Source organism: Oryzias melastigma, linkage group LG17 (assembly GCF_002922805.2).
Source record: "Oryzias melastigma strain HK-1 linkage group LG17, ASM292280v2, whole genome shotgun sequence".
NCBI lineage: Eukaryota > Metazoa > Chordata > Actinopteri > Beloniformes > Adrianichthyidae > Oryzias > Oryzias melastigma.
In genome coordinates, this window is record NC_050528.1 from 5386132 (window position 1) to 5413915 (window position 27784).

Consider the following 27784-nt stretch of genomic DNA (forward strand, 5'->3'; position numbering starts at 1 on the left):
GTCCTCACCTTAGGAACAACTAACAGGCCAGTGCCGGAGGACCTCAGGGTCCGCGAGGGTTCGTACTTTAAAAGAAGATCATTGAGATGAGAAGGCCCAATACCATAAAAACATGCTAATGTTTGGGCTAATTTACCTTATGGAGGAATTTTAGGCTATTTTAGAGTTTGGCTAGTATTTAAACAATGCAGCTAGCTTTTTTGGCTAATTGGCATCTACTGAGGTTTTTTAATGCTTATTTGCAGTTTATCTAATATTTTAGCAACATGCTAACGTTTCTGACTAAATTACCTTTCTGAGACATTTTAGGCTATTTTAGTGTTTAGCTAGTACTTAAATGAATGAATGAATGAATGAATGAATGAATGAATGAATGAATGAATGAATGAATGAATGAATGAATGAAATGGTTTATTTCAAGCAATCAGGTCATAATACATACATAACACATCACTTAATAAATCACAAGTTGATCACTTGAAAGGGAGTGGAAGGAAGCGAACTTATATAATCCCACCCCGACATACTTAAGCAATGTGCTAGCTTTTTTGGCTAATTTGGCATCTACTAAAGATTTTTTTGGACTTATTTGTAGTTTAGCTAATATTTTAGCAACATGCTAACGTTTTTGACTAATTTACTTTTCTGGGGAATTTTTGGCAATTTTAGAGTTTAACTAGTTTTTAAGCAAAGTGCTAGCATTTTTGGATAATTTGGCATGTATTAATGTTTTTTATGCTAATTTGTAAATTAGGTAATATCTTAGCAACATGCTAACGTTTTTGACTGATTCACCTTATTGAGAAAATGTAGGCTATTTTGGAGTCTAGCAAGTATTTAAGTAATGTGCAAGCTTTTTTGGCTAATTTTGCATCTACTGAGGTTTATTACTGCTAATTTGCAGTTTAGCTAATATTTTAGCAACATGCTAATTTTCGGGCTAATTTACCTTACGGAGGAATTTTTTAGGCTATTTTGGAGTTTAGCTAGTATTTGAGTAATGTGCTAGCTTTTTTGGCTAATTGGCATCTACTGAAGTTTTTTAATGCTTATTTGCAGTTTATCTAATATTTTAGCAACATGCTAACTTGGGCTAGTTTTGAGTTTAGCTCACATTTATCGACACACTAAATAGTTTGCAACATTGGCATGTATTAGGAGCTTTAAGTAATTTTACTACAATTTTTTTCATAAAATTAGGTCAACTTAAGCGCTCTTTCCAAGTTCTTTAACAAAATATCCAGTCTTTTAGCAAATTTAGTAAATACCTTTTGTACTTTCACCACAACCTTACCAGCAATTAAAGTAAATTGCGTCACCATTTTCAGCATAAAGCTTCAGCATCTTCAGCGACTACCTTCAGCAGTTCACACTAGCATTACCACAGGTAAGTCAACTTTTCTACTGAACTTTGTTTTCCTCACCTGTAGCTCCGACCATGAAAGCAGGAGCCTGTCGATCCTGTGTGGGGGTCTGTGTGCCGTCTTGGATGTATCCTATCTTTTTGATTCGCAGCTCCACTTTGTGATGCCCTGCTGCTATGATTGCTGCATCGATGGGGACTCCATGGATGGTGAACATCTCCTGGAATCTCTTGGAAGCGACTTCAGCCTCAGACCGTGAATCAAAGCGAATGTAGATATAGGTGTCGTCTTCGCGATACGATTGGGGGTCCGGGGGATGAAGGTCTCCCTCGTCTGCACTGACAAACGGTTCTTCCTCAACATCCGGGGGAAGACATGTCCGTAAGAGGCGCCTGAGGCGTCTCCTCGCCTGCTTAAGAGAGTCATCCATCTCACTGCCAGACGAGCTCTCAGGCTCGCTGTCGGCACTGTAGCCGACCGTCAAAGGTCGGCGCCCTGACGGTTCTCTCGCCGTCCCCACTGTGACCTTTGCGCTGTGAGACGTTGTTCCAAACTTGTTGCTGACCTCACACGTGTACACTCCCGTGTCCTTAGTGGTGACGGCAGTTATGACTAGAGAACAAGTACCATCGCTGTAGATGTCAACGTGGTGATGCTTGCCGTCCACCACTGGCTCCCCATCTTTTAACCAGCGCACCTTGTCAGGTTTGCCTTCCGTCACACAGTCGAGGTGGATGGTGCCGTTTGGTTCAAAGGTCTGATCTTTGAAGACTTCTCTGAAGACAGGGCGCATGTCCTTGCGAGCCTTGTAACCTTTAAAGGCAGCTTGAATCTTAATGGCGGCGTCTTTAAGCTCCGGCTCATCTTCTTTTGAGATCTCCATAATGCTCGAACTTTCTGAGGATATCAGTTTCTTCTCTATTTGCTCGGTTACAACTTTCTTCACCTCAGTCTGCTGCACAGTTTTCTGTTCTGCCACTTGGAAATGAGCAAAGAACTTCTCTGTGCTTAAGGTTTCGGTCTCGCTGGTCTCTGCGACGGCAGTCTCGCTACTCTTTTTGAGGTAAGACACAAGTGTCGAACCTCCAGAAACGATTTCCTCCTCGACGTTGATCGCCTGCTTGGATTCTGCCGTCTTGGACTCAATGGTCTGCGTCTTTTCTGAGGATTTTATTTCCACTTTCTGAGATGATACGAGCTCTGTCTCCGCTTTTTTTGCCCGACCTTTTTTACCGTCTTCCTCAGGCTGCTCAGTGATCGAGTCCAAAGTCGGTTCCCGACTCATTCTCCGTTTCTTTGTTGATGCTTCCCAAAGCTCGTGGAGATCAGAGTCTTCTGCAGCTTCGGGAGGAAGATTGGGTTGTTCCAGCGCTTTTTCCTGTTTTGTATCTGTAGAAATGACCAAGTCAGGGTCACTTGTTACTACATTAATAAACAGTAAGCAGTAATTCAGTGCAGTTTTTGGTGCAAGTTACACAATAACAGGGGTGTCAAACTCATTTTGGCTCAGGGGCCACATTCAACCCGTATGATCTTAAGTCGGACGGATCAATTACATAATAGCTAAATAACCTGTGGATAACTTGTTATCTGTAGCTTTGGCACTCCATGTCAATCTTTCCTCTTTTTGACAACAACATTTTGGTAATTGGGGTGTCACATTTGATCATTTTATAGCAATTTAATCCTTGCACTGTCCTAGGTATGTTGGCGTTGAGAGCGGGGTCATCTGGACCCTTCAAGACAGTGAACTTTTTCTTTTCAATGATTTTTGATCGTCACTGATGTCCCTTGCAGACATGAAATCCTGTCCATCTTCATCCACATTTGTCATGGGATGGATAACACGTCAGTGTAGGGCTTGGGTCATCTGGACCCCATAAGATAGAACAGCGGTGAGAATAGCAAGGAGCGAAACTGCATCTTACCCAGACGTGCCATGCACCTGCAGAGATATGCTGTTCATTTCCCGATCTCTTGTCATGCTGGTTTTGCATTTCCTTTGCTCCCCTAGTGGTGGAACTGCGCATTGCGGCCATTTCTTTAAAGAAATTTGCTTTATTTTCCCCAACATCCTTATATTTTGTTCTCTTCAGGACTGGGCCGGATTAAACCATTTGGAGGGCCATATTCGGCCCACAGGCCGTATGTTTGACACCACTGCACTACAACATCGGAAATTCAAAACTAATGTTCTAATATCTCCCCAAGATGATCACCTTTTTAATTTTCAAGTCTAGACATTGAGCTGTTTATTATGAATATACTAGTTTTTTTACCCTCAAAAAGGGTCCAGTGAATTTAAAAATGGCTAGAAAAAATATGAAGCAGTGATAAAATACTAAAGTAACAACATTTCAGAGTTTTACCTTGAGAAGCGAGCACCTGTTTAGCGGAATCTGCAAGAAAATCACAACACTTCAAATTAAAAGACATCTTTTTTCTTTAACTCACTATAATGACACAGAACACAATATTTTGTTGTTAAAATAACAAAAATGTAAAGAAATACGTCGACTCGTCAATAACATTGCTGGTTGTGAAAGCTTACCGAGCTGCACAGTCAGCGGCAGCTCAACAGGCTCTCCAGTCCCGGCTCTGTTGATGGCTGCCACTCTGAACCTGTATCCGCTCCCTGACGTCAGATTCCCAACTACGTACTCCGTGTTGAACACCGGCTCAGAATGACATGGAAGCCAAAGCGCGCTGTCCACCAGCCGCATTTCCACTCTGTAGCCCAGAATGGGACTTCCTCCATCATAAAGAGGAGTGAACCAGGAGAGGGTGACGGACTCTTCAGTTTTACTGAGGACCTCTGGGTCCTCTGGAGGATCAGGAACAGCTGATGATAGGAAAAAAAGGAATTTGTACATCAAAAAGTAAAACAACTGGAGAAGCAGACAAAGTGTTCACTCACTAATGATGGTAAGTTTGGCCAAAGAGAGAGCATCCCGAGCAGCAAAAGTGATTTCTTGTTGGGGCAACAAGGGCACTTGCTTCAGGACGAGATGGTAAACACTGCCATCGGCTCTCATTGTCCAGAGGTCACCGGGTTTGAGTTCCACTCCGTTGGCATACCAGGCCACTTCTGCGGCAGGAATGGCTTCCTCCAACTGAGCGGAGAACTCCACTTTCTCTCCAACTGCAGCCACTCTGTCCTCCAAACCCTTCACAATGTTCACTTTCCAGTCTGACGAGACACAAAAAAGGTCAAATGTTATCATAGAGGTATGCTTTACTTTTAGAAGTTCATCCAAAACAGGAGAAACTCTGTATTGAGGTACCGTCCCTCCACAATCTCGCAACAATTCATTGTAATATTTCAGGCAGAAAAGCTGGAAGTTGCAGCTGTTTTTCCTAAATTTTGTAAAAAAAAAAAAAGTTGCAATAGTTTTCAATAATAATTTTTAACTAAATAGGTTGAAAATTTGCTCAATTACTTGTTTTTCTCTTTATTAACTTATTAATAATTTTATTAATAAGCAATGTTATGTAATTTCATCAAAAACAATCATATTCTTACCAAAGAGTGGTTTATTTTTTGTAAACATTTCTTTAATTGTTTTTGCCAGAGCAACTGTAATGTTTGAACAAATATATGATCACATAATGCTTGTTTTTTTACACACACCAAAAAAACCCATTATATTCATTTTTATGTTCAATTATAACAACACAAAAAGTGACGATTATGAAGTTTTTTTGTTTTTTATTTTGTCTTGATACAAAATTTAACCTTAACAAAAAATGTTTTATTTATTTTTAGGTGAATAAATCGTTTTATTTTAGTAGCATAGGGCAGAAGTGCTGTCACTTTAACCCAATGCCTTTTGGGAGATGTAGTGCAAAAACTGATGCTGATGCTGGACAAACTCACGTCTCTGAGCTTCATTATTTTGTTCACTTTTTTCGTGGTCTGACACCGGATCCCGCTGGAAGCTACACCGCTAAACATGAGCTTCAGCTGTTATTTTTGTTGAAACTGTGAGACTTTATGAGCCAAATAACAGCAAAAAAGTGAAGATGTTAACAACTTATGATTGGTCCGACTGATGACATGATGAAGCCACCAAGAATGATTGGTGGAGACAGTTGGAGGGGCGGGACTTTTCCAAAAAAAAACAGCTAGCTGTGGCTAAATTGCGGGACCGTCATTCTTATCAAAAAGTCTTTATTGGAATTAAAAAAAAACATTATTTTAGATAGCTATCAGCTTCAGCATTTTTAGCCATCAATTTCAGCATCTTCAGGGCCAAATTCAGCTTACAATATGTCTAGTTTTCAGTTAGTTTAAAGATAATGATGGTTAAGATGTGTAACATTCTTCTTGTTGCTTTTAAATAATTTTCTACACTAGTGAGTGAAGGTGTATTTTCATTTGGGTACTCTGACCTTTAATGGTGAGTTGGGCGGAGGTAGAAGCTGTACCAGCTTTAAATGTCACCGTACAACTGTCTTTCACACGCAGTTCCTTCAAGAGGAGAAGATGGCGACGGCCACTCTCAAATGTCACAACTTCAGCAGTAGGGGATTCCTTTACGGGTTTGCCATCCAGCAGCCAGCGACAGTCTTTGCTTTCAGGTCGAGACAGCGCACACTCAAAGAGCGCTTCACCTCCATCAAATATTTCCACATTTTCCAGGCCTTGAACGATGGTGATGGGTTTGGCTGTCAAGAAAAAGACAAAGAAAGAAGAGATTTTTATCCCCACAAATGCGACGTGTTGATATGTTTTCGTCAATAAAAGAGGCAATATTTGAGATGATTTCTAAGGACCAAATAAAAAAAAGCAGAGGAGACTCCCTGAAGCTGCACTTCCCATGTGGAGGGAGGCTCACCTTCCACATGAAGTGAGGCAGCGACGCTCGTCCCCCCTGCCTCACAGGAGTATGTACCCCCGTCCTCAGCGGACACGCGCTTAATGTACAAGCGAGCCACATTCCAGTCCTGCTCCACTACCACCCTTTGGCCATCAGGCTGCAAAGGCTGTCCATCTTTCTTCCACTCAGGCTTCACCGGCCGTGAGTACTGACAGATGAACTCAGCTGGAAGGTTTTCAAGCACCCAAAGGTCCTCCATCTGGCTCACCACTTCAACTGCTGGATCTGAGGTTGGGTTCAGGGGGAAGTCAGGAAGTGACCATAAGACTGTAGCATTTTAAATGGCATACAGACTTTATAACCCCCAGGAGCTTGTAGACATATTCATAAATAGGGGATTCTGCCATCTTCCACTTAAGGTTTGATGTGATTAATTAGTGAAATGCTTCGGGGGTTAAAAAGTCCAACAGTAAAACTTCATGAACAGGTCAAGACAAAAGACTTGACCACTGGAGGAGGGGTGGGGGTAAATGGACAGAATGCCAATGCAAAACTCATGCTAGGTGTAGCAGAGTTAGAAGCTTCAGTGCTTGAGGGTCACAGGGGGTAAATGAAGGGTCAGTATTTGGCAACATCTGGCCAGCATGGATGGGTGGAGCAGCACTAAAACATTCCACCAATCTGACAAAAGGTGTTCAAACACCCTTAAAATGCTCGGAATCGCTTATTAATAATTACATCTTTCAAACACACATAGGATTTTTCAGATAACTACACAACAATTATATGATGTAGTCCACTTAAACAAGTGTGGATCCTCAAATCAAACCCCTAAAAGTGATTTTTTGTAAGAATTTTTCAGTGAGTTTGTCTTCACATTCCTTATTTCTGTTTTGAAGTCGAGTCACAGCATTTGGACTTATTGTTTTTCTCTTCTTAAAACATTTTCCAAGTTATCTAAGTAGCTTCTTCAGTCCCTGATAAGTCAAATGCATGACTGGTGAAACATTTCAAGAATAAAAAAATACAATAAGCCAAATGTCATGACAAATGTCAAGTCAATGTCTCTTGAATTAACAAATAATCTACATTGAGATTTTACTATTGTGTGTGAAACCATTTTATGGGCTTAACTGTTCGTATTAACCATAAAAAGTATTGGCCATACAGAACTTTCATTAAAGCTTAAATTCTATTGTTACGTCCTGCTGCTACTGCTGGACCTTTCTGCCAGTCCTGCTCACCTGGCAGGTGTGGTCAATGCGCATTAATTGGCACCTGCCACACCAGCTAGGAAGTGAGCATAAGGTGTTAGCAGTGCAACAGGCTGAGGAGCTGGTTGGGTTTTAGTTGGTGTGGTGTTGGCTTCTTTCGTTCTTTTTACCCTCTTTGTCCTCAGCAGTCTTGCGCCCAATCCAAATTCTTCCCTTCTCACTTCCCCTTAATTTGAAGTGGCAGATTAAGTGGAAGCCGTGTTCGGGATTATTGTTTTTTAAATTTCACCCTCCAAACGGACGGTCCACCAACGCGAGGGTAAACCGCGTCGCACTGAGAAATACTTTACTGTAATTGTGATGAGCACAATGACTGAGAAATGGCTGTTTGTTTCACTATAGAAGTCTATGAGATTTTGATACTTCATGTTTGGAACACCAAGAGGGGGAGGGGTCAAACAGTCCAGTTCTCATATACAGTCAATGGTGTGAGCAAATGTCAGATTTCTATACAGAAAGCTGCAGACATACAAAAGTAATCTGAAATATAAAACTGGTACTAAATGATGCGTGATGCTTCACCCAGTTCAACATATGCATTAGATCACAGCGTCAAGCGTTGAACTGCTTTTTATTAACAACCATTGTTGTTATTATGAGACAGTAACATCAACAATACAGTGAAAAGCAAAGCTTCTCGTGCATCATTGAAAAAAATCATAACCAATCAATGAACACTTCAGATAACCATGAAAAAAATATTTAATGTTAACAGTAGGGCTGCCACAAATGATTATTTCAATGGTCGACTTATCAACATTTTTTTTTAGATTAGTCGACTAATCGGGTCATGCACAAAGTGGATGTAAAAGACACATCATCACTAGCTTTAATCAATTAAAACTAGATACATAGCAATACCTGCAATAATGCTAGTGTGAATGCTGTAAGATGAATTAGAGCTCTAAAAGGGCTAGAGATAGTGAAATTGCAAGCTAAAATCGCTGAAGCTGATGGCTGAAATCACTGAAGCTGAAAGCCAGCTTCAATATTAGTTAAATGCCAAATTAGCCTAAAAATTGGAAAAAAGCAGAAGTTAGCCAAAACAGCTAGCATGTAGCTGAAATATTAGTTAAACTCCAAATTAACCTAAAAAAATAAAAAAACAAAATCCTGAATTAGCAAAAACAGCTAGCATGTATCTGAAATATTACCTAAACTCCAAATTAGCCCAAAAAACAGAAAAACCTGAATTAGCCAGAACATCTAGCATGTAGCTGCAATATTAGCTAAACTCCAAATTAGCCTAAAAAACTGTAAAAATCCCGAAAAAGAAAAAATAGCTAACATGTTGCTGAAATATTAGCTAAATTCTGAAACAGTCTGAAAAAAGCCCAAGTTAGCCAAAACAGCTAGCATGTAGCTGCAATATTAGCAAAACTCCATACTAACCTAAAAAACTGAAAAAATCCTGAATTAACAAAAATAGCTAGCATGTAGCTGAAATATTAGCTAAATTCCAAATTAGCCTAAAAAAACGGTAAAAATCCTGAACAAGAAAAAACAGCTAGCTTGTAGCTGAAATATTACCTAAGCTCCAAATTAGCCTAAAAAACGAAAAAGAAATCCTGAACAAGACAAAATAGCTAACATGTTGCTGAAATATTAGCTAAATTATGAAACAGTCTGAAAAAAAAGCCCAAGTTAGCCAAACAGCTAGCATGTAGCTGAAATATTAGCTAAACTCCAAATTAACCTAAAAACTGAAAGAAAATCCTGAATTTGCAAAAACAGCTAGCATGTAGCTGAAATCCTAGATAAATTCCAAATTAGCCTAAAAAACTGAAAAAATCCTGAACAAGAAAAAATAGCTAGCACGTTGCTGAAATATTAGCTAAATTTTGAAACAGTCTGAAAAAGAAAATAGCCCAAGTTAGCCAAAATAGATAGCATGTAGCTGAAATATTAGCTAAACTCCAAACTAGACAAAAAAAAAAAAAACGAAAAAAACCTGAATTAGCCAAAATAGCTAGCATGTAGCTGAAGTATTAGCTCAATTAAAAAATAGCCTAAAAAACGTACTAAATGCCTAAATAGTCCAAAAAGCTAGCATAATGCAGTAATAACTTTCAACTTCACTAAACTCTGACTCCATATAATATCAAGAAACAACTAATTGACTATTAAATTAGTCACCAAGTATTTTAATAGTTGTTTAGCTGTCGATTAGTCGACTAATCGTGGCAGCCCTAGTTAACAGTGATGGTCTCTAAACAAACTTAAAACAGCGTCACTGCAGTGATAACAAAACTTTGTTTGGTTTCAGGCAACTTATGAATATTCTGTTAAAACAGTCAAATATAGAGGAGACTGAAATAGAGCCAAAAGTGATACCTTTGACTAAGAGCTTGGCTGCTGAGGTTAAGCTGCCCCCTTTGAAGGTGACAGTGCCAGAATCATCAGTGGCCAGGTTCTTTAAGGTGAGTGTGTGGATGTGGCCCTCCCCCTCCCCTATTTCAGCATTGGGGCCGTTCTCCAGCAGCGTACCATCCAGCCACCACTGCACCTTACCGGGCGCCCTGCCAGAGAGCTGGCAGGAGAAAACTGCCCATTCCCCAACAAAGACATCGGTGGTCTTAAGACCAGACACAATGAAGACTTCTTTCACTGTTGAGTGAAAAAACACACATAAAACCCCAGTAACACTATTCCAACTCATCTGACAGACACTATCATGAACACTACCTTGCACTGCTAAAGAAGCTGTGGTGAGCTGGTTTCCTGCATCACAAGTATAGTAGCCACTGTCTTCCGGCTCCAGGTTTCGTATACAGAGCTCTTGAACGTATTTTTCCTGCTTCATCTCATACTTCTTACCAGACTGGAGGACAACACCTCCCTTTCTCCACTCAACATGAACACCTGGCTTAGATAGCTCACAGTGCAAGGTGATATCATCACCCTCTATGGCGTCCTGGTTCTTGAGTTCTTTCTTGAAGAACGCAGGAGCACCTGGTGAAAGTTTAAAATGGAGAGGTTGTCATGTGACCCTGTCACTGCAAATCTGGTGCCATCAATTGAAAGGTGAAAAAAGATGGTGAAAATTTAGACCCGTTTCATGGTTAAAATCAATGACCATGCTAGAGTTGACCATAGGAAGACCATGGAACGAAAGCTTGTTCTTTACCTTCCACGGTCAAGGTGACGTCACAGCGAGCATCTCCGGTGTCGACGGTGTACGTTCCTGAATCATCAGGGCTCAGATTGTGGATATGAAGCTGATGGAAAGCCCCGTTCCTCTTCAGCTCATACTTGAGACCTGCTCGGATGGCCGCATTGTTCCTGATCCAGGTGACTGAGCCGGTGGGATCAGAAATGGAGCAGGCAAGTGTGGCCGATTCTCCTTCTAACGCCACAGTGTTTTGTGGATTCTCGAGTATCAACACTGCAAATGTGGGAAATGTAGCATTTCAATGCAGTCTTTTCCCTTTTTCTTCTGACCTACTATAAAACACTCCAAGTTCATTCATACACACACTGTCTAAATATTGTTTTTCTAAAAAACATCAATAGAAGAGGAATCCAATTGTTTTAAAGTACATGCATTAAAAGATAAAAAAATAGGGTTATAATGATGAAGACTAGTGTTACCATGAAGACCAGTGTTATTAGAGATGCTTTGGATGACCGACACACCTATTGACCATGCTGCCTGATTTACCTTTGGGCTTTTCCTCCACCAAAAGACAAGCCACACTCTTCTCTTCTCCAACTACGAAGGCAACATCCCCTGATTCATCTGTGGTTACCATCTTCAGAACCAGGCGGTGCACTCTGCCTTGGCTGCTCATTTGATTTAGATCATTGTTTTGAAGGAGGTTGTCTCCGAGCCACCATTCCCAGTTGGTGACGCCTACGTGTGACAGCTCGACCTCAAAGCAAGCATCCTGACCGGTGGACACGGTTACATCACAGAGATCTCGGACGATACGGACTTTCTCTGAGAGTGAACGAGGAGCAGAGAATCAGATCTCAGACAATTCAGGTTTTTTGATAACAAACAATACTTCCATGACATAAAAAATAAATATAAAATTAAAAAGTCCCCATTTGAAGGACTAAATTGGCTTTGAAAAAAATTGTATTTCCTTGTTTTCTTTTGAAACTTTGGTTAAAGATAAAAATGTCGAAACTTTCATAGTGTTATTCATTTAAACTGTAATTTAAACCTATTTTAACCTCATTTATTTAAGGCCTAGTCACAATGCCGCTACGTATAATTTGCACATTTTCCACCTATGTCATTTTGGTATTTTGTGAAGCATAGCTAATACACATAATTCATACATGTTTCTTGTGTACGTCATTCGTTGATGTGCACAGATATATGTCGAGGGTTTCGGCCAATGGGTCTTAATTAATTTAATTAATTTGGTTTTGAGCTGTTTAAAATTTCTGCTCGGTTGATAATTACGCAGTTTATGTGTATTTTATGCATTTTATTAAGTACATTTTACACAATTGTGCATGATTCTTGCGAGATGTAAACACAAATTCGTGACTTTCCAAGACTATTCCGACTGTTTAATTAAAACAAAGCACTGCAGGTGATGACTGTCAGGAGTCAGAGCTCTGACTCCCCCTCTGGTCACCGGCAGGAGCAATCTCAAGAGTTCTAACTCACTAGACACCAGTCTGACAATCTCCCACCTGCTTCTTAAGCAGCACACAGAGCCTCACTCTGTGCGAAGTATTGTTTTGTACCACCTTGCCTGCATTACTGAGCGTTTCATTGTGGACCTGATCTTCTGTGTCTGACCCTGCTTCATCTGTTTGCTTGCTGCCTGCCCTGACCCTCACATGGACTCTGACTACTCTACTCTCTTCTCAGATGACCTCATGCTCGTTATTGACCTCTGCCTGTCTTACCCTGATCTAGTTTTGTGGACTTTTCCAGTCTGAACTAATAAACCTCCTGCAAGTGGAACCATTTGTCTGCCCGTTTGTAACACTGACGCATGTGATTTCTGCTCAGTGCTCTGCATGTCAAAGTGAAGAAATTCAATGAAGTAAAGGTTTACGTGATCTTGCAGTTTATTTGTACTTCTTCAAGGGGTTTTAATATGGTTCATTTGTGGTACATTTGGCAAAATTTCACGTAAAAGACCACAACTTTTCTCACTTTTAGCGCATATATTCATGTATGTTCAATTTTCTTTAGTGCAATATGCACAAATCGTAAGTAGCGGCAGTGTGACATGGACCTAAACCAGCGACTTAACTGAACTGACCAATGAATTCTTTAAATTGTACAAATATATACTTCTAAAGTCTCTCAAATAAAGCACTAATACAAAGATGAGCAATTAATGGTTAAATTAAACCTAATATAAGGGAATATGAATTCAACATTGTAGATGTTTTACCTTTTACACTAAGAGTGGCAGTGCTTTTCTTGTCTCCTGCCTCACATGTATATTCACCACTATCCTCCTTTACCAGCTTGTGTATGGTAAGGATGTGAGTAGTGTCTCTTTGCTGCATTGTGTACTTCTCTCCATGGGTGATTATTGTGGAGTCTCTCCGCCAGGTCACCTTGCATTCGGAGCTGGATGTCTCGCAGGACAATGAGGCTTCGCCACCTTCTGCGGACACTTGATTTTCCAGCTCCGTCCTGAATGTAACTGGTGCTGCTGCCAAAACGTAACAGGATGAATGATGTTACAACCTATTCTGTAGGAGTGAACGCAGCCTTCTCACTTATGTAATCAATAACTGCATTTATGAATGCAGTAGTTTGACGTTTTTTCAACAACTGTAGGTCATCCATCATCAAAACACACAAAGTTTCTGATCCACCAGGGTTTTTAGTATAGCTGACGCTAAGGCTGCCACGATCAGTCGACTAATCAACGACTAATTTAATAGTTGATTAGTCGTTACTTTATATCATATGGAGTCAGATTGCAGTAAAGTTAAAAGTTATAATGGCATTATGCTATCTTTTTGGACTATTTTGGCATTTATTTGAGTTTTTTAGGCTATTTTGGAGTTTAGCTAATATTTCAGCTACATGCTAGATTTTTTGGCTAATATAGGATTTTTTTATTTTTATTTTTTTGTTTTTTAGGCTTATTTAAAGTTTAGCTAATATTTCAGCTGCATGCTGGCTGTTTTTGCTAATTTAGGCTTTATGATATTTTTAGACTTGTTTGGAGTTTAGCAAATATTTCAGCTACATGTTAGCTATTTTGGCTAATATAGGATTTTTTTTTTGCTCGTTTTTTGCCTTATTTGAAGTTTAACTAATATTTCAGCTGCATGATAGCTATTTTGGCTAATTTAGACTTTTTTCAGTTTTTTAGGCTATTATGGAGTTTAGCTAATGTTTCAGCTGCATGCTAGCTGTTTTGGGTAACTTAGATTTTTTTCTGTTTTTTTTTGGCTAATTTGGTATTTAAGTAATATTTAAGCTTGCTATCAGCTTCAGCATTTTCAGCTATTCGCATCAGTGATTTCAGCTATCAATTTCAGCTATCAATTTCAGCATCTTCAGCTATACACTCCCAGCAGGTCACTCCCAGCAGGTCACTCAGATCATGTAACCAGGGCCTGCTGGTTGCCAAAAGAACACGGTTAAAAACTAAGGGTGACAGAGCCTTTGCAGCAGTAGCTCCATCCCTCTGGAACTCCCTACCTCTCAGCCTCAGATCTGTTGACTCAGTGTTTTCCTTTAAAAAGCAGCTAAAAACACATCTTTTTAAAATAGCTTTTTCTTAACTCTGTTTATGTCCTGTCTTTATATTTGGTTTTACTTTGTGTTTTATTCTGTGTTTTACTGTAAAGCACTTTGTGGTTTTTATCTTGAAAGGTGCTATATAAATACAATTTATTATTATTATTATCAGCATTGGCATCTTCAGTGGCTAAATTCAACTTACAGAATTCACACTAGCATTATCACAGGTAATGATATATATCTAGTTTTTAGTTAAAAGCTAATGATGGTTAAGATGTGCACTTCACATCCAGTTTGCGCATGACCCGATTAGTCGACTATTTGGAAAAAAACAATCTGTGATTAGTCCACAATTAAAACTAGAAAATTGCATTACCTCCGATAATGCATGTGTGAATGCATTTTCGCGTTGTGCAAAGTTGTGTTAACTTTGTGTAAGTTGTGTAATTGTAATAATGTGTAGTAAAAGCATGAATTTGCTGAACATGCTGGATGTGTAAAATTGCTTAAAATGCTGAATTTGCTGAAAATTTGCACAAATTTGTGTAAAATTGTGTAAAATTGTGTAGTTGTGTAAAGTTGTGTTAAATTTGTGTAAGTTGTGTAGTTGTAATAATGTGTAGTAAAGGGATGGATTTCCTGAAGATGCTGGATGTGTAAAATTGCTTAAATTGCATAAAGTGTGTAATTTGCAGGAATTTGTAAAAAATCCTATTAGTTATAATGGGGCTGAAAAAACGCACAAATTGTGTAACTACGCAAAAACTGTAAAGTTCACAACTACTAATAATACAAGCATCAATGTCCTGAACGAGCCGGACGTTTTGATACCAAGATTGTGTAAGTTGCGTAAAGTGTGATAAAGTTTTTACGTTCCAAAAAACGTACGGAAGATGAAATAAATAATAATAATAATAAAGAGAAACAGAATCACAATAGTGTGAATGCATTGAATGCATTCACACAATAATAGTTTGTGGCAGCAGTAGGTGACGCAGAGAGTCCGATTCTTGGAGACACTGGCAACTGAGGTTTTTTGGGGAGTTTAGCCATTTATTTTTATTTTTATTTTCCCTGCCACTTTCCTAATATGTTCATATTGTATGTCACATCACTTTGGAACCAAAGATTCATGTCATACATTTGAACAACTATCAAATGAAAAAAAAAAAAAACGCTACTATTGCATGCTCGCCATGCCAATGGCGTTCAAAAATGTTTTTTCCCCAGAAGTAGCTTACCAGTGAAGCTTGAGGAGTAAACTGAAATTCTGATAAACTGTAGAAGGTACAAAAAAGGATATTTTTAAAGAAAATATCAAGATGGTTGCCTTTTCCCCGAGATCAAGGGTCAACAAAGCCAGTTATGGTTGTAGACTTAAGCAGGGGCCGTGTGAATGAATTTTTTAGACGATCGGTCCAACAAAAGTTTGCTTTTCCTCTAATGTGAGAAAATCATACAATTTTACACTTTGTGTGCACATTTTGGTGAGTTTTTAGAGTATGTATGAAAGTTTTGCTCAAACATGCAGTCAGAGAGAAGAATTGTGAAAACAATCTGGTCCATTTCGTCCAGGACTTCTGCAGGACAGAATGAAGACTCAGCAATGTCAAATTCAACATTGATCAAGCTAAAAACTGTAGACTTTGCTCTTAAAGACACAAAAAAGAAGATCCTGCAGGGAAAATCTTGACCCATTAAAATCCCAGATGCCTCCCTTACCTTTGACTGTCAGGGAGGCAGTGGAGTTGTGGTTTCCCACCGTGAAAGTGACGGTTCCAGAGTCAGCTGTAGTGACTCCTCTAAGTGTGAGACTGTGCAGCCGCCCCTCAGCTTTAATCAAGTTCATCTCATTCATTTGCAGAGGGACGTCCTGCAGTTTCCACTGGACCGGAGGCGTGTCTTCTTGAGAAAGCAGACACTGGAAGCTGACGTCTTCTCCCTCATAAACAACGCAGCTCTCCAAGAATTTCAGAATGCTAACCTCCACCTCTGTTTGACAGAAAAACATTTCAGCTGAAAGCGTTGGAAGTCGTGCAGCTTTGGTTCGACAACAAAGAATGCGATGAGATTTGGAGGGAGTGTAGAGAAAAGTTGTGTTAATTGTTGTGAGGATGGAAAAGAGACGAGCACAAATGATGAAATCGTTGATCAGACTCAACGGAAAGATGTTGGAACCAGTGAAGTGTTACGCAAGCAAACCAGGAGTTCAAGAGAAGAAGGTTTAGATGAAAGTGGATGAGCTTTGTACAGGAAGTGCACAGGAAGTGATGTGAGGGGGAAGGCGGGGCTTAAGAGGTAGCGAGGAAAGGACAATCTTGAGAAAGGAAGCCCTACCCTTCACAGTGAGGACAGCTGACGTCCTCTGGCAGCCCGTGTCACACGAGTATTCCCCTGCGTCAGATCTCTGCAGTTTATAGACGACCAGCTCGACCACAGCGCCGTCCTGTTTCAGCTGATACTTGCTACTGGTCGCCAGCACCCTGTCACAACACCTCCACACCACAATGGCTCCCGGCTTTGTGGTCTCACATCGAAAACTAGCACTCTGTCCTGCCTCTCTTTCCAGGTTGTGTAGCTGGGTTTTGAAAAGGACCGGCTTGGCTGTGGGGATCAGGGAAGAGAACAAAGTTAAAGAAAAGAGAGCACAAATGCTCAATTTTGAAAGAATTATCTACATAACGTTAAGAAGGCCCAGAGGGATCAGTGCGAGTGAACCTGAGTCAGCACACTGCAGGTTGTTTTAAGAAATCAAATGTATAGATGTATTCTGTAAATACAACGATCTTATCCTTTACTACTAACATTTAGCGTCTCACGATATAAATCACAGCTGTGGAAACATTGGTATGATTGTTTACTGAAAGGATAGAAGTCCGTCTGTTTTACTGAGTGTGTGTCTGTTGTATGTTTTGTATTATAGACTACGAGTCTGCAATAAAGTAGATCCATTTATCTTTCCATCCATCCATTCATCTTTCTATCCTTCATTTCATCCATCCTTCTTTCTTCCCATACATGTATCCATCCATCCATCTATCCATCCATCTTTCTTTCAATCCATCCATCCATCTTTCTATTCATCTTTCTATCCTTCCTTCCATCCATCTTTCTTTTCATCCATCCATCCATCTTTCTATCCTTCCATCTATCCATCTATCCATCTTTCTTTCAATCCATCAATCACTCCATCCATCCATCTTTATTTCCATCCATCCATCCATCTTTCCATTCATCTTTCTATCATTCCTTCCTTGCATCCATCCTTCCATCCATCCATCTTTATTTCCATTCATCCATCCATCTTTCCATTCATCTTTCTATCATTCCTTCCTTGCATCCATCCTTCCATCAATCCATCTTTCAATCCATCCATCTATGTATCTATCCATCCACCTTTCCATTCACCTTTCCTTCCTTCCTTCCATCCATCAATATTTGTTATCTTCCATCCATCTTTCTATCCTTCCTTGCATCCATCCACCCATCCATCCCTCCATCTTTCAATTTATCCATCTTTCCATCCATGCATGTATCCATCCATCCATCTGAATCCCCGCACAGCTGTCAAAGTGCAGCAGGAAAGGTGAAATCCAGGTAAACACGTCCTAAAAATCAGTTCTGACTTTGGCGAGCGTACCCTTCACAGCTAACTTGGCCGTGCTCTGATGGTCACCAGTGTCACACGTGTAACTTCCAGAATCCTCAGCATCAACATCATGGATTACTAATCCAGCCAGGCGTCCCGTTTGTCTAATCTCATATTTGGCACAAGGACAAAGACCGAGTTGGCCCTTTCTCCACTCCAAAGGAACGTCAGGTTTAGAGAGCTCACATTGTAAGGTAACACTGTGGCCCTCTTCCACGGTCTGGTTCTCCAGTTCTTTAGAGAACACAGCTGGAGAAGCTGAAGAACAAGGAGACAGAGGCTAAAGTCATCTGGAGCATTAACAAACTGCATCAGATAGAAACCAGAGAACATGAATCTGTTAAATGGATGGACTCATTCTTACCGTCATCTATAGGAATTTGTTTTTCTTGTAAACATGAATAATTCTCATTCTAAACTGTTTTTAACTCTTAACAACATTGCATCTGATTAATATTATCATCCGTAACAGAGTGTCTTGAGTGCCATCCTAAAAGATCTTCGGTTCAAGGTCTTCAATCTATAAAACTCTTAGAAAACAACATGGATCTCTGAAATTTATCGTTCTAACTCATGTTTAAAATTTGACTGAAAGTCATTTTTATGTTTTCCTTCAATTTCCAAGTTAACTTATTGACTATTGACTAAAAAAAAAGTCATAAACCTTCATCATTGATTTACAAAAACACTCAACCATACACACACAGATATCTATTCAGAGGAAAACACTGATGCACCATCGATTTAACTCTTTTCCATTTATACCATGGATGAAAGAAAACCTTTGAAGGTATTTCTTCAAAACTGACCTTATTACTCCATTAAAAACAAAACACAATTTAAAATTCCACAGTCAGCAACATCTAATAAGACTGATAGTAGGAAACACAAAAACTCAACATAAAAATGAATGAGGATCCATAAAATCCCAGTTGTTTTTCTTACTTTGGATCTTGGATAATCTAAAAAAAAAAAACAATAAACAGGTTTCTGTTCCTTTGAATAGTAGATAAACAATTCAATGGAATTTGGTGAATGATTTATAAAAGCAATTAAGAAATAAAGACTTCTTAATGTTTGTCTCAGAACATCATTTGACAGCATAATCACTGCAGAGACACAATAAAACAAAACGGCAACTACTCAGACTTTTTTTTCACATCTTAACTACCTTTGTGCACAAAAACAGCAAAAAAGACCAGACCAACCCATCCATTCATTCAGTTTCTGAAATGTTCATCTTATGTGTCCACTGTGAGAGACATAATCTAAATAAAAAAATAAATAAAATCTGGAAACCACATTGAAGGAGTTTTTAAAAAATTTATTTGAATGGTACTAATGCAAATACTACAGCTTGAATTCTGACCCTCGAAGACCCGTTAGCTCACCTCCACTCCACTTATTGTCCTAAACTAGAAGCAGCTGTTTGAGGTGGTTAGCTGCAGAAAGACACCTATCCGCCCCATGCAATCAGTAAGACTCCTAATGCTAGCATAGCCAAAACCAATGAGCTGTCCAAAGACACCAGAGACAAATTTGTAGACCTCCAAAAGGCTGGAAAGGTCTATGGGGCAATTGACAAGCAACTTGGTGAAAAAAAATCCTCTGATGTGGCAATTATTAGAAAATGGAAGAAGCTAAATATGACTGGATCTTCCTCAGACTGGGGCTCCATGCAAGATCTGACCTGGTGGGGTCTCAATGATCCTAAGAAAGGTGAGAACTCAGCCCTGAACTACACGGGAGGAGCTGGTCAATGACCTGAAAAGAGTTGGGACCACCGTTTCCATGGTTACTGTTGGCAATACACTAAGACATCATGGTTTGAAATCCTTCCACTGCTTAAACCAGCACATGTCCATAAGTTTGTCAGTGACCACTTGGAGGATCCAGAGGAATCATGGGAGAAGGTCATGTGGTCAGAGGAGACAAAAATAGAACTTTGGGGCCTGAATTCTACTTGCCGTGTTTGCAGGAAGAAGAACATCATCGCCCACCAAACTCCCACCTGTATAACTGCTTAGTGCACACTGAACATCTTACATAATGAAGCTTAAACACAGAATCATCAGTTTGCTTCATAAACCAAAACATCTCAACTTGTACAAATACATCCACTATGATTTCAGGACCCAAAAACTTCAAATATCCAACCTGCTGGACACAAAATAGAGAATTGATGTTCCTGGTTCAAAATAGTTTCATCTCTGAAAGATAAATTCATCCTGCTACAGCTGCTAGTGCTGGACAAGCTTATTGGAAATTCATATTGCCCAAAAGCAATAAAATACAGACAGAGGTCATACTTTTCCAGCATTCAATACAAAATATGTATTTATTCTAATATCAAAGCAGCCTGAAAGAACCAGGTGAGGTCTGTTGAATTTCTTTTAGCGGCTATAAAATATCCTCATAAATATTTCAATATCAAATGAGGGTAAATTTATGATGGAGTGTTAGGGCCACAAAAAATAGTAACATTACATGACTAAATTCACAACTTTTTTTCTTGTAAATTTATGACTTTATTTCATAAATTTAAGAAATTTTAAGTGATAAATTTACGACTTTAAAACATTTAAAAGAAAAAAAGGTATACATTTAGCCTATTACTGTTAGTCACAAATATAACATTTTATTCTCGTAATTTAACAGTTATGACTCTTTTCTCACAAATTTACGAGATTTAAAGTTGTAATTATTTTTATTTCTGTTTATTTGTTTGTAAACTGGCCCTAATACGCTGCCATATACATTAAAAGAAACCTGTAGATAATTGTTTGAATTTCTCTGGAATATTAAATTTTACCACATATATAAAATATCGACTCTAAACTTCGATTAACAGTAGGAGTCATATTAAGGCCACTTCGGCTAAATCAACAGAGTCTCTGTAGATAAGGGGGAGGGGCTTATTTTTCAGCAATGAAATAAATCTGCTTCTGTTGCAGCACAAAGGCACCATAAAAAATTAAGAGGTTTTAACATGCAGGACGGCAGAACAAATAAAGTACAATAAAGTACAAATTGAAAACACTGAAGACAACATAACAACACTAAAAGTGCCCTTCCCTTTTTACATTTTTATGTTAATCTCCTTTCTTGAAGTTCAACAGCTGAAAAACAAACCAACAACTTCATAATTGTACATTTTACTCACTTAAACAATCTAACAAAAACTATATTCATGTAGCGGACAAATTGCACCAAAGTAACTTGGCTGATCTGAGGAGAAACTGCAGAAAAAAGTTTATTAAAAAGCAACATTATTATTGCTATGACCTACAAGATGTTGACACAAACAAGCAAGAAAAGGCAAGATTTTACGGTCTGGAATAATGCAAGATTTAAATAAAAAAATAGAAACAGTTAATTCAAGGAAAAATGATGCAAACGCTGAAGAATGAAGAGAAGGAAGAATGGGAGAAGACTCTCTGAAGGGGTCAGTAACCCTGAAGGTAAAACTTCAGTGAAACAAAAAAAAAGATCTGAATCAGCAATCCTCCTACCGTTGATCTTGATGCTGGCTGTGGTCTTCTGGTCTCCACACTCACAGCTGTACTCTCCACTGTCCTCTGGTATCACCTCTTTGATCACCAGTTCGTAAACAGAGGCCTTCTGCTTCATCTGGAACTTCCCTCCAGACTTCAGGACCTGCGTTCCTTTCTTCCACTCCACAGGAAGTCCAGGTTTGGAGAGCTCACAGCTCAGAGTCATGCTGGCTCCCTCCTCAGCCTCCTGACTCTTCAGCTTCTGTGTGAAGGTCACGCACTGGGCTGAATATTGATGAGACAAAAATGCAGGAAATAACCAAAATAATGTGAAAATCCTGAATAAATATATTTAAAAAACCGACAACCTCTCAGAAATGTGCAGATGAAAATGGCCAACTCTACATTTTTTTTAATTGCTTTCTAGTGATAATGAGATAGAGTTTCTCGTTATCACAAGAAAACATTCATTTTCTCGTGATAACAAGATAATGAAGATTATTTAGTAGTGTCCCTCTCTTCCTTTTTCGCATTGAGACGCTGAGACTTTACCTGTTTTAACCCTTTAACACTCATTGGTGTTGCTTGAACACAAAATCTTTAACAAAAAAAAGTTTTTTTTTAAATGTATTAATGGATCTATGCTCTTTCAACGCCTCCGTCTAATGCACCAGCCCCTTCCTTTGTTTCCTTAATGGAATGACAGAATCCTGGGTCGACAACCTTTCCTCAGTGGTGCGTTCACTGAGCTCCAAACATCCGTCACATATTGACGTCACTTTTTTACAATTTGGGTGTCCTCAACTTGTCGTTTTTTGACCTGCTGGCTGTTTATAAAATCAAGGGTCCTCGGGACACGTCCAGCACGGTACTCAAACCTGTGACGAAGTACTGGACCCAAACCAGGTTAGGGTTAGAGGACTGATATTGGGTTGAGTTACCGGTGCGCTCCGTGTCCCGGTGCTGGACCAGTTCCGGTTTCGAGGCCCAGAGGTTGGGGATCCATGATTTAATGAGAACAAACAGCACGTCAAAAAGCAATAGATTGGGGACACCCAATACGTCAATTTTTTGTCATCAAAAGTTGACGTTTTGGGTGTTTCAGCACTGGACACAATACCAGACACGGTACTGGACCTGAACCGTGTAAAGGTACCAATTCTAGGTTGAGGTACAGGTGTGCACCGCATCCTGGTACTTCACCGATTCCGGTTTGAAGCCCAGAGGTTTGGGACTCTAGGTTTTGGTTGTCCCCAACTCGTCGTTTTTTGATATGCTGGATGTTCACAAAGACAAGGGTCCTGGGGACGCGTCCAGTACGGTACTCAAACCCGGTACACGTACCCTAGCCTGGCACTGGACGCATTACCAGATGCGATACAGGACCCAAACCAGGTTAGGGTACCAATTCTAGGTTGAGGTACCAGCGAGCACCGCGTCTCGGAACTGTACTGGTTAGGTTTGAAGCCCAGATCTTGGGGATCCACGTTTTCATGGGAACACTCAGCACGTCAAAAAACGTTTTGTTTGTCGACCTCTGGTCGTTTTTTTGACGTGCTGGATGTTCACAAAGTCAAGGGTCCTCGAGACGCGTCTGGTATCGGTACCCAAACCGGGCACTGGATATAATACCAGACCCGAAATGTAAATTTTTGTCTTGGAGGATTCCTTAACCAAACATCAATATGTGTCGAGTTGGGAGTGAGAATGTGTTGCAACAGCAAAACAAAACAATTTATCAGAGAAAATGTCCAACATCAGAAGACCTGATCTATATAATTGATTTAACACACACACACACACATATATATATATATTAGCGAACGAGTTGGGCTGAGTGGTTGTTTGGATTCGTTAACGTCCGGAGCTCAGTGAACGCACCCTGCGGAGAGGCTCGGTGGTTGTGGGTTCTGTCATTTAACCTGTTTGTTTGGGGGTTTTAAGGAAATAAACATTTCTTGTGATAAAGAGATAGTGGATCTCATTTTCACAAGAAAACAATAATAATAAAAAAAGTAACGGAGACCATTTTTGGCTTCCAATAGAAACTTATGTTTTAAAAATAATTCAGTGTCTCTCCCTTCCACTCGTACCCTTTATGTTGATGCTGGCTGTGGTCTTCTGGTCTCCACACTCACAGCTGTACTCTCCACTGTCCTCTGGTATCACCTCTGTGATCACCAGTTCGTAAACAGAGGCCTTCTGCTTCATCTGGTACTTCTCTCCAGACTTCAGGACCTGAGTTCCTTTCTTCCACTCCACAGGAAGTCCAGGTTTGGAGAGCTCACAGCTCAGAGTCATGCTGGCTCCCTCCTCAGCCTCCTGACTCTTTAAAGTTTGTTTGAACGTCACTGGCTTGACTGTGTATTTAACACATAGTTAGATGAAGAAATATACATCATAAAATAAAAGCATAGTAAGACACACTCAACAAGACAGAGGAGAATCCCTACCAGGACAAAAAAGAAAAGGAAGTATTTTGTTTTTTTTTTAAAAACGTCCTTCCTACCCTTGATTTTTAGGTTTGCTGTTGTCTTCTGGGTTCCGGACACACAGCTGTATTCTCCACTGTCTTCTGGGACAACGTTGTTGATTATGAGTTCATGAACAGCGGCCTTCTGCCTCATCTGGTATTTCTCTCCAGACTTCAGGACCGCTGCTCCTTTCCTCCACTCCACTGAGACTCCGGCTTTCGAGAGCTCACTAGTGAAAGTAACAGCTGCTCCCTCTTCAGCTTCTTCACTTTTCAGCTTCTGCACGAAGTTTGGAGGCAACGCTGCACAGACGTGTTCAATGCATGTCAACATTTGGTAAGATAAAGATGAGATGAACACTCTGCACACAAGTGAGTGACTTTTTATAAAAGCAGCAAGAATTCATACCAGTGACTTTTAAGGTAGCAGATGTTGTCTGGTCCCCAACCACGCAAGAGTATTCTCCACTATCTTCAACCACCAAACTTTTAATTTGAAGTAGACAGGAAGTTCCCTTTTGCGTCATCTCATATTTTTCTCCTGGTTTTAGAAGTTCAGAGCCTTTTCTCCACTGGACAGTGGCGGCCGGTTTGGATAGTCCACAGCTCAAAGACACGACTTCTCCTTCAGTTTTGCTCTGATCCTTCAGCTTCTCAGTAAAAGTGGCTGGAAGGACTGGAGCAAAAGACATCACACAGATGCACCGTTTTGATTGAAGAATATTAAGGGGAAAAGTTCATGTTCTCCAAGATTAGCTTTAAGAGCTTCAAGTTGGAAGATTATGGAGGATTTACTAAATAATGACCTTTTTTAACTACAAATATGTGAATGAAAAAGAAAACTAAATCAACACAATGCATGGTTGGTAAGCCGAATGCAACAAAATGCAAATGTTTGTCGTTCATATAAACCTCCAAGTAAAAAAAAACTTCCAAAGACGTCCAAGGACAGAGCAGAACAAAACAAAGAGGATAAAAATGCAAAACAAAAACATACCGATTGTAAAGCCACACTGTCAAATATTGACTGAAATATTTTTAGTTATTTAAAATTAATTAATTTAAAAAAAAAAAAAAAAAAAAAACAGGTTTCATTATTCAAATGCATAATTTTTACCTTTTAATTTTGTATATATATATATACATATATATATATACTAGGGCTGGGTTAATAAAATTAATAAATCGATTTAAGCTTAGCAAATGAATCCATAAAAATATAAACTGATTTAGCACATAATGCTAAAGTTCGCCTGAAAAAGTTAGCTTGATGCTAACTTTTAATGTAATTTCCCATTGGACGGCTAATGCTAACGCTCGCTCAAACTAAACAGACATTGCTGACTAAATGAACATCTTTATAAACTCACGGTCATGAATTTTCCAAACTATTCAAGAAAATATTTGTTAAAGTAATCACTTGTGGTAAAACATCGTTTTTCTCTCCATACTTTCTTCTTCTTCTTTAATAAGGTGTACTTCTACAGCGCGATCGCCACCTAGTGGCCAAACTGAAACGTACTCCCGGAGAAGCAGATGTTTACAATGTTAATGATCTGAACATTTTGTTAGAGATTCTCTTTTAGAGAATCCCTGTAACACTGTATGATATTAACAATCTTATTATTTTACTAATAAATTTTACAATATGTGAACTGTATCAGAGAAATATAAAAATATTTTCAAAACATATAGTGGATTAATAATATATTTCTAAATAAATGTGCATAAATGTGTAAACTCAAAATAAAATAAAATTACAGAATCGAAAAACGATCCAGGCTCTGGTGAATTGTTTCTCGAAATTATAAACGATACCCAGCCCAAGTTTATACATTTTTACATTTACTAACTAAACATCTAGTTAGCAAACTAAACATCTAATATAAGTTCATTATTTTGATCATTATACATTTAATTAGTTTAAAAAACAAAATGTCTAGCTTGTAAAATAAAAAATTAATCTTATAAAATTAAACATTAAGTTGGCTAATTAAATACTGTAGATCTGACCTAAATATCTATTTTCCAAACTAAACTTTCTAATTGAAATCCAAATTAAATATTTAGATTAGAGTTAAATACGTAGCTTTTTAACTACATATTTAGTTCCAAGCTAAATATTTAGCCAATATGCCAATTTACTTGCAGATGAAAGAAAGTGGACTACCAAAATAAATTACAACATGCACATTTTTTTGTGTTCATATAAGTCTCCAACATTTTCATTTAAAGATATCAAGGACGAAACAGAACAAATGAAAGAAGAGCACAAACACAAAACAAAAACACAGCACCCGTTTCGTAGAACTCACACACCATCATATAGTTTTAGTGAGCATTTTCATTAAAAAAAGATTACAAAACCTTAAATTAAAAGTGCTCAGAACAACAGGAACAGGGCACTGGGTGAGAAGTTTAGAGTGTAAAAAGTAATAAATTAATCTTGTCTCCAATCTGCTTAAAAACAGACACAAAAACAGCAACCTGGCAACACCACGACCATTCATGTTCCGTAAGGAAACAACTCACTGCAAACGCTTAAAGACCCACTCTGATGAAAATGCTGTTTTCGGTGTTATTAGCATGTTCTCATATGTAAAGAAAATTAAGATTAAAACTTCATTTTTGAGTATGTCTTCATTCAAATCCTTTTGAATCAGCAGCAGATGAAAATACACAGTTTGGGGTATAGAAAATATATATTTTTTACTCTGCTTTGCTTTACAACAGTCAGGAAACGAGGGGGGAGTTACTCCAACAGTCCTGCTCAAAAGCAAATTTCTAAGGAACTACTGCTGTTCTGCCGACACTATATACAAGAAAATGACAATTTTTCTTTTAGTTTTAGCTAAAAATTGCAAAATTGTGATGAAAATACAAAAATCGATTTCAAAAAAATATCTGTGGATCTTTAAAAAAAATATCAAACCAGCCTAAAAAACACAAGTTCATTTAAAAAAACTTAAAATTCTCTTTAAATAGAAAGCACAGCAAGCTGAGCACTGCAACAAAGAAAACCGAACTCTGACTCAACATCAGGAGTTTTCCCTTCGGTCCGGTTCTTACCTTTAACCGTCACTTTGGCCATGCTCTTGGCGGTTCCCACATCACACGTGTAGATGTCCGTATCCGTCTCCTCCAGGTCTTTGATGGTGAGGGTGATCACTCCCTCCTTCTGGGACATCACATATCGACCTCCGGCCTTGAGCTCGGTGTGGCCTTTGAGCCAGATTACCGTGGATGGGGTCTGTGCCGTCTCACATTTTAAAGTCACGGAGCTCTTCTCTTCTGCTTGGCTGTCCTCCAGTGCTTTGACGAATTTATGGACCGGTTCTGTTAGGAGAAAAGAGTTTTGGAACGGCTATCATTTTTGTTGTAACTTTTCTAGAGACGTGCTGCTGTTTTTTTAACTGTCCAATCCCCCGAATGCTGTGGATTAAAGATGACCCACAATAACAATGACAAACAATAATATAACTAATCCGTTCACTTAATTTTGAAATTTGACTACTTTTCCTTAAGTGACTACACCATTAGATTAGGTTAGGACTGAGTCATGGTTTTAGAGTCACAGTTTGCATCATTTTTTAAAAATGAAAAAAACATGAGAAAACATCACTAGCATTTTGCTAGTTTTTTGGACTAATTTGGCATTTACGTAGATCATTTAGGCTGTTTTGGAGTTTGGCTAAAATTTCAGCTACATGCTAGCTATTTTGGCTAATTTATGCTTTTTTTGTTTTTGTTTTTTAGGCTATTTTGGTAAAATGGTAAACGTAAATGCTGTAAACTTATATAGCGCTTTCTACCCTCCTTCGAGGGCCCAAAGCGCTTCACAGTCACAGACCCATTCACACACACATTCACACACTGGTGGTGGCTCCGCTGCAGAACACTGGCGCCAACCTCCCACCAGAGGCAACTCGGGGTTCAGTGTCTTGCCCAAGGACACTTCAACACATGGCAAAATGGGAATCGAACCCGCAATTTTGGAGTTTTGCTGATTTTTTCAGTTACATGCTAGCTGT

The 27784-nt window shown here is 39.1% G+C and overlaps 1 protein-coding gene across 1 annotated transcript in view; it reads right to left on the reverse strand.

The window, feature by feature from the left end:
- obscnb (obscurin, cytoskeletal calmodulin and titin-interacting RhoGEF b) overlaps positions 1 to 27784 on the reverse strand; it is a gene marked incomplete in the record, with an annotated part of 93132 nt that overhangs the window by 26478 nt on the left and 38870 nt on the right. Inside the window, 19 exon segments of the mRNA XM_024273526.2 lie at positions 1425 to 2753; positions 3734 to 3763; positions 3916 to 4206; positions 4282 to 4554; positions 5757 to 6032; positions 6203 to 6469; positions 9793 to 10065; positions 10144 to 10410; positions 10586 to 10843; positions 11120 to 11398; positions 12825 to 13091; positions 15860 to 16129; positions 16475 to 16741; positions 17778 to 18044; positions 21299 to 21565; positions 23374 to 23640; positions 23790 to 24056; positions 24163 to 24429; positions 26823 to 27089. Coding sequence (XP_024129294.1) covers positions 1425 to 2753; positions 3734 to 3763; positions 3916 to 4206; positions 4282 to 4554; positions 5757 to 6032; positions 6203 to 6469; positions 9793 to 10065; positions 10144 to 10410; positions 10586 to 10843; positions 11120 to 11398; positions 12825 to 13091; positions 15860 to 16129; positions 16475 to 16741; positions 17778 to 18044; positions 21299 to 21565; positions 23374 to 23640; positions 23790 to 24056; positions 24163 to 24429; positions 26823 to 27089 — 5949 coding nt within the window.